At 49.7% G+C, this 7,500-nt stretch overlaps 1 protein-coding gene across 1 annotated transcript in view; it reads left to right on the top strand.

The window, feature by feature from the left end:
• Positions 1-7,500, top strand: part of scfd2 (sec1 family domain containing 2) — a 145,955-nt gene that overhangs the window by 21,654 nt on the left and 116,801 nt on the right. Inside the window, exon 4 of the mRNA XM_031574378.2 lies at positions 4,490-4,665. Within this exon, the coding sequence (XP_031430238.1) occupies positions 4,490-4,665 (176 nt within the window). The remainder of the gene's footprint in view (positions 1-4,489; positions 4,666-7,500) is intronic.

Raw genomic sequence — 7,500 nt, 5'->3', positions numbered from 1 at the left:
GACTGGCTCTGTGCTCACATCGTCCAATACTCTCGTGCCCCCTGCAGGGTCCCTGACGCCCACCTCGCTGTGATTGACAGGCCGTATCCTAGCAGCAGGCCACACTCTGATATTACCTGCCGTATCTTCAAGCCCTCACCTCTGTCTCTTTGAGTAGCTGTTCTGGAATAGGACCCACCAGTGGGAACATACTAAAACACACACACACACACACATAACTCTTACACACACTCGATATGGATGGAGTTGGAGGTAACACAGCTGTAGGCACTGCGGTGGGATTGCAGGCCATTCATAGCCAACCAAGGCCAAGGGCGAAGTACAATGTCAGGGCTGTGCCTTAATCATCCACTACCTCTGTCCACACACACACAGACAGGACTCGAATGATCCCCTTTCTCAGAGGACCTTTGCTTTGGTTTGTGTCCATTTGTGTGTGTTAGTCTCTCTTTCTCTCCCTCTCTCTCTCTCTCTCTCTCTCTCTCTCTCTTTTTCTCTCTCTCCTTCTGTGTGTGTGTGTGTGTGCGTGTTGGCCTGTGTATGTTGGCCTGTGTGTGTGTGTGTGTATGTGTGTGTGTGTGTGTGCGTGTGCGTGTTGGCCTGTGTGCCTGAAAGGCGTTTTTTTATGTGTATGTGTTTGTGTGTGTTTGTGAAAGATGTGTGTGTATGAGTGTGTGTGCATGTGTGTGTGTGTATGGTTGTGTTGTAACGGTTGTGTTCGGTGTTGACAGGACCTGTACTCTCTCTAGATCATATGGCTCAACCACCCCAGTGCAGTGCAGTGCAGTGAGGCTGTTTCTTACTGTACAAGAAGGGAATTATTAGACAAGCAATTCCTGGGCCGAACACACACTCACACACTCACACACACACACACACACACACACACACACACACACACACACACACTCACACAACACCTCAGCCAAACCAATGCATCAAATAGCAGCTATTTCCTGAACTCCATGCCAGAACAGCAGAAACTGTGCCAGAACAATCGTACTGTATACATATCAAACTGGGTAAACACACACACACACACACACACACACACACACACACACACACACACACACACACACACACACACACACACTTCTTTAATTACGAACATTTATTCAATGGTGAAATAACACTCATATTTCAAACTTGAGTTTTGAATAAAAGAAATAACATACGTTTCCATTTGCTGTGCACATGTTTCTAAGAGAGGAAATTCCACACACACACACACACACACACACACACACACACACACACACACAGGCAGAGACACATGCACAAGCAGACAAATATGTCTCCTTCCCGCGATACATATGTGTGTGTGTGTGTGTGTGTGTGTGTGTGTGTGTGTGTGTGTTTGTGTTTGTGCTTGTGCGGTAGGTAACCTGGCATATGTTTCTATCTTTTTTTTGGTTGTTGTTGTGGTGTGTGTCTTCGATGTTCGCCATTGTACAGTCTGGGAACGGCTCCAGTCCTATCGTCATAAATTTCTGCTCCTCAGTCTTCTCCCCGCTCCGGCAGAATAAATAAAGCAGAATTATAGTCGTCTCTTGCTCCCGTGCTCCCTCCTTCGTCTTCGCCTTCGTCTCCTCCTCGAGGAATGGATCACTCTTGGCCCTCCTCCTTCACCTTTCTTGTTTTCGCCCCCGGGGCTAGATCATGGTCACCCTGCTCTTTGTCTCATTTTCCGTTAACATTCTTTTTTTTTTCTCTCTCTCTCTCTCTGCTCCGTGGCCGTCCAAGATGTCCGCCCCTCTGTTTTAATTAGCGTGGTTTTGTAATCCCGGGATAAAATGTCGTTGGCCCCTATTTCGTGTCGGCTCCTAGCCTTTGGGGGCTAAGCTACTATGTCTCTTTCCCAACCCCCCCCCCCCCCCATATTCCCCTGTCCTGAGTTGAATTATGGTTGGCACATTAAGCTAGAAGTGATTCTTGGGTCCTTTGCCAGGGATTTTTTGCAGCTGAATCAGTTCACAATAGGCCTTTTCATTGGCTGGGTATTTCTAGACCACAGTCCATTTCTCAACAATATTTGAGTGTTTGGCCGGAGAGATCTTGATTCACTGCTTTGTGCACAGTGCCACCTTTTGTGCCCTCCTGGTTGTGCCACCCCGGCGGGCTTGTTTGGCCGATGCCTAGCCGCCTGGTGCAAAGACTACATCACCCAGAATGCTCATGTTTGCTTTGTGTTGGATCACTCGGCCCCCCAGTGAGTTGTAGTGTTAGCGTTATGAAGTGCAGCTTCAACAGTGGCCACACTGTGTGGTCCGTCAGCTGTCAAAAGTTTCTGTCTGACTCCTCAGCACTCCCTGATTGGTTTCAACATCCAGGATCCATACACAGCAACACGCTCATCACAACCACGCTTTTCTTTTTTGCTTTTCTTACCCCAGCAACCCCCCCCCCTCCACCCGACCTTCCACCCACCCCACCCCCACCCCAACACATCTCTTCTCCACCCGGGCCTCCAATACCCCCCCCTTCCATCATCTGTTTGGCGGCGCTAAAGAAAACATTGGCCATGCAGCTCAACAGGAAATACTCCCACATCTGGGACTGGTTCTGAGCTCCATGGAGCAGCAGGAGCAGCAGACGCAGAGGCAGAGGCAGAGGCGGAGGCAGGGTGGCAGAGGGAGAAGGCAGGGGTAGAGGTGATGGCAGGGTGGCAGAGGGAGTAGGCAGGGGTAGAGGTGATGGCAGGGTGGCAGAGGCAGACGCAGAGGCAGGGTGGCAGAGACGGAGTGGCAGGGGTAGAGGTGATGGCAGAGGGAGTAGGCAGTGGTAGAGGTGATGGCAGAGTAGGCAGAGTGGCAGAGGGAGTAGGCAGAGGCGGAGTGGCAGAGGGAGTAGGCAGGGGTGTTTTCAGTGCCAGTGGTAGAGCAGTCCAACCAGCAGCAGAAGCAGTGTGGTGGTGGTGGTGTTGGCACGGTGGTGGCAGAGGTGGAGGTGGAGTGGCAGTGGCACACTCCCCAACACCACACACCCTCACCCTTCACCCAGATACCACCACCCACCACTTATCCACACATGGCCTCTCAGTCCCATACACACACACACACACACACACACACACACAAACATCCTCTCACACACACACACATCCTCACACACACACACACACACCACACACACACACACACACACACACACACACACACACACACACACACACACACACACACACACTCACCTCCCCTCCTCTTTTCCTGTGTCTTAACGGAGCCCCTTTAGGGCTGTGCAGGTTTACTAGGGGTTTAGTGTGTGTGTGTATCTATCTCTCTTTCTCATTCTGTGTGTGTGTGGGTGTGGGTGTGTGTGTGTGTGTGTGTGTGAGAGTGTGAGAGTGAGAGAGAGTGAGAGAGAGAGTGAGAGAGAGAGAGAGAGAGAGAGAGAGAGAGAGAGAGAGAGAGAGAGAGAGAGAGAGAGAGAGAGAGAGAGAGAGAGAGAGAGAGAGAGAGAGAGAGAGTGAGAGTGAGAGAGAGAGAGAGTGTGAGAGAGAGAAATTAAATTTAGTAGAGATGACTGCCTTTTCAAGATTGAAGTCATTAACAGAGATCACATTCTTCATGAGGGAGAGTTTCTGGAGGCTCATAGTCATTTCACACACACACACACACACACACACACACACACACGTATACACACACACACACACACACACACACACACACACAGACACACACTCATACACACACTGTGCCCCCCTGTATCCTCCAAAGTTTCCCAGAGATAATATTATGCTCTGCCATGATATCAAACACACACTCACCAGAGCGCAGTGTGATATGTGGAGGGAAACTGTTATTCTTCTGGAGGGTCTGTGTATTTGTTCTCTTATTACGGAGCACAGTTCCCACCGTGAGAGAGGTTCTGAGTGTGTGTGTGTGTGTGTGTGCTAGTGCATGTGTGCGTGTGTGCGTGTGCGTGTGTGTTGAGATATTTGATCAATGTGATTTATGACCCATATCTGTGAGTCGCCATCGGTCTTGTGTGTGTGTGTGTGTGTGTGTGTGTGTGTGTGTGTGTGTGTGTGTATGTGTGTTGGTGAAGGCTCTGGGAGAGGTGTGTTTGTGATGAATGGAGTGAATTATTGTTCAGACACTGACTGCTCTCCTCTGTCTCCATTCTTCCTACTCTCATCTCTTTTCTCATCTTGCGCTCCTCTCTTCACCTCCTTTTCTTCCCTCCACTCCACTCTTTGTTTTTCTTCTCCTTCTTTTTGTGTATATGTTTCTTCTGTTCTTTTCTCCTCTTGTCTCTTCTCTTCTCTTCATCCCTTCATCTTTACTGCTCCTCACCTCTCCTCTACTCCCTCCACTTTTTTCCTGTCCTCGGTTCTCCTCTCCTCTGTCCTCCTCTTCTCCTCCTCCTCCCCTCTGTCCTCCTCTCCTCTGTTCTCCTCTTCTCCTCTCGTCTGTTCTCCTCTCCTCCTCTCCTCTGTTCTCCTCTCCTCCACTCCTCTGATCTCCTCTCCTCCTCTCCACAGGTCGTGTAACAGCTCAACAGATCAGTTCCTACGCCCAGCTCTTCAAGGGCCAGACGGAGGCTGTGGAGAACCACGCCGGCGTGCTGCAGTTGGCCCTCGCCACCGCCCAGACGCTGCGCCACCCGGCCCTCACCCGCTGGGACGCCAGCCTGGCCTTCCAGAGGCTGCTGCTGCAGGTAGGCCCACTGCTCCACCTGCAGAGTTGCAGAGATTTATTCTTATGCATGCTCGCACACACACACACACTCACACACACACACACACACACACACACACACACACACACACACACACACACACACACACACACACACTCACACACACTTCAGGGTGGCATCGCAGGTGAGGAAACTGTCAGAGCTGGCGGGGGTGGATCTGTGCATAAACCATCTGACACAGTCACACACAAACAGCACCAACTCTGTAAACACACACTCTCACACACACACAAACACACACACACACAGCACCACACTCTGTAAACACACACTCTCCTGTTTTGGGGGGAAAGGGTGAGGTTTCTGTAAACGTCTGGAGAGGAGTCCGCCCCAGCTAGCCAGCCAGCCAGCCACTCTGCAAGGAGGTTACGTCTGAACATCTAGCCCTCCCTTCCTCCCCCTCTCCCTTCCTCTCCATCCCTCCCTCCCTCCCCCTCCCCTCACGCCAGGGTCCTTTTTTACAAGCTTGTTTAGAGTTTCAGAGGCTCAGGGGTCAACAGGAAATGCTTGACAGGACAGTCTGGGACGGATGTGCACGTGTCCGACCGTTGAGGGGTCACTGCGCTCATCCCAGCAGGAGAGATGAAGAGCAGGAGCAGTGGAGAGAGAGAGAGAGAGAGAGAAGAGACAGAGAGAGAGAGAGAGAGAGAGACCAGACAGACAGACAGACAGACAGACAGACAGACAGACAGAGAGAGAGAGAGAGAGAGAGAGAGAGAGAGAAGAGAGAGAGAGAGAGAGAGAGAGAGAGAGAGAGAGGGGACAGAGTGACCCAAGAATGTAGGATGAGGGAGAGTAAGACTGAAATCCTGTAAGCAAATGACTGCAATTGTGAAGGTGGGGGATAATTTGAGTTGTGTTGTTCAGATAAGCATTCCATTTAGACGCTTCCCAGAAGGGTCACTGAAACTACGTATTTACTGCCTTTATCTAGATAGATTCGTAATCATTTATAAAAAGTCTTGGAGTGTAACACTCTTTCTTCTGGGAAGAAAACAGACTGAACAGAAGAGCAGAGTTCTGCTAGTGTGTTAGCGCCCTAGCTTGTCTCTCTTGAAGGCACTTTAAAGCCTTCCACTGAGGCAGAGTTCTGCTAACTGTGTGAGCGGCACTAGCTTGTCTCTCTTGAAGGCACTTTAAGCCTTACACACACACACACACACACACACACACACACCACACACACACACACACACAGCCGTTAGGCTCCAGCTCTGTCTGCTAGTGTGTTAGCGCGCTAGCTTGTCTCTCTTGAAGGCACGTTAAGCCTTCCCGCTGAGGCGCCGTTAGGCTCCAGCTCTGGGGCTCGTTTCCTTCCTCTCCTCTCTCGCTCACCTATTGGATTTTCATAGACTCCTCTTTCATGGAGTCTCTCCTTTCCAGGAGCAGTAAACGTATCAGCGGGACAGCCCGGCGTTGAGGAACTTATTAAAGTCAATCACGGAAAAGCAAACATGTCAGCCTCATGCCAATGCACCCGGCCCGCGCCAGACGAGAATTTGCAAACAAGCTCATAAAAGCTATCCCAGAGAGAGAGAGAGAGAGACACACACACACACACACACACACACACACACACACACACACACACACACACACAGACACAGACACAGACACAGAGAGACAGAAACAGAGAGACGGAAAGAGCAAACAGAGGGATTGATAAAAACGAAATGAAATCCAGATTTCTCTCCTAATATGAACTATCTGTTGTTGTATCCATGGCCTGTTAATCTGGAAAACTCCACATTAAGCTTGACGAGGAATGACGGGTCATTTTGTTTGAGGTTTCAACAGCCTGTGGTTTGTTGCAAATTTACATCAGTACATATTTCAGTTCAGTAATTTTAGTCAATTCATTTTTTATAGGGCCAGCAGCACCTATAAAACACCATTAAGCCACAATAGTTAGAATAGGCCATCTGTCTTTTGGCGAGACACCGGTCCTCCGTGCTTATGATTAAATTTGGCGTTTCATGAAGGGGATTTGTCTGTGGATGTGCGGGGGTGGACAATAGATGAATCTCCTCATTGGGCAACAGGTGAGCGATGTGCTGAATAGTCTTAGGGAGTGGGGTGGGGAGTGTAAGGCCTTTAATGAAAGACTGTTCAAAAAGGCTTCAGAGAAAGAGAGAGAAAAAGAGAGGGAGAGAAAGAGAGAGGGAGAGAAGAAGGAGAGGAGAAGAGAAAGGGGAAAGAGAGAGGGAAAGAGAGAGGGAAAGAGGGAGATAAAGAGGGAGAGAAAGAGAGAGGGAAAGAGAAAGGCTTCAGAGCCTTTTAGATCACCGCAGTTTAATTAATTTGCTCTCCGTGATGATTTGCATATTAATTACAGGCCCGTCGTTAAGATGAGTTTTGCTAAAATGGTCTTGTCGGAAGTTTTTCAGGGTCGCAAGGCCTCGGACATTCAATAAGCAGTGCAGTGTGTGTGCCCACTTGTGTAGGGGTGTGTAAGTGTGTATGTATGTGTGTGTGTGTGTGTACGTGTGTGTGGGAGGGTGGGGGCATGTGAGTGTATGTGTATGTCTGTGTGTACATGTGTGTGTGTGTTTTGTATGTGATGTGTGGGGGTGATTGTGTCCAGGTGTGTGTATGTGTTCGCACACAGTGTGTTTGCCTGTACATGCACGCACATATGCAACAGCTCGTTTGTCAGTGTGTGTGGAAAAACCTTAGCGAGCTCCAAGAGTCGATCTCCCCCCTATTACGGCTGTAATCTTGAGGACTCAGATTATCGTCAGGCTCTGTGTGTGTGTGTGTGTGTGTGTGTGTGTGTGTGTGTGTGTGTGTGTG

This window comes from Clupea harengus, chromosome 10, assembly GCF_900700415.2.
Source record: "Clupea harengus chromosome 10, Ch_v2.0.2, whole genome shotgun sequence".
Taxonomy (NCBI): Eukaryota; Metazoa; Chordata; class Actinopteri; order Clupeiformes; family Clupeidae; genus Clupea; species Clupea harengus.
Note: the sequence above shows the minus strand (reverse complement) of the source record. Positions and strands in the feature narration are given on the sequence as shown.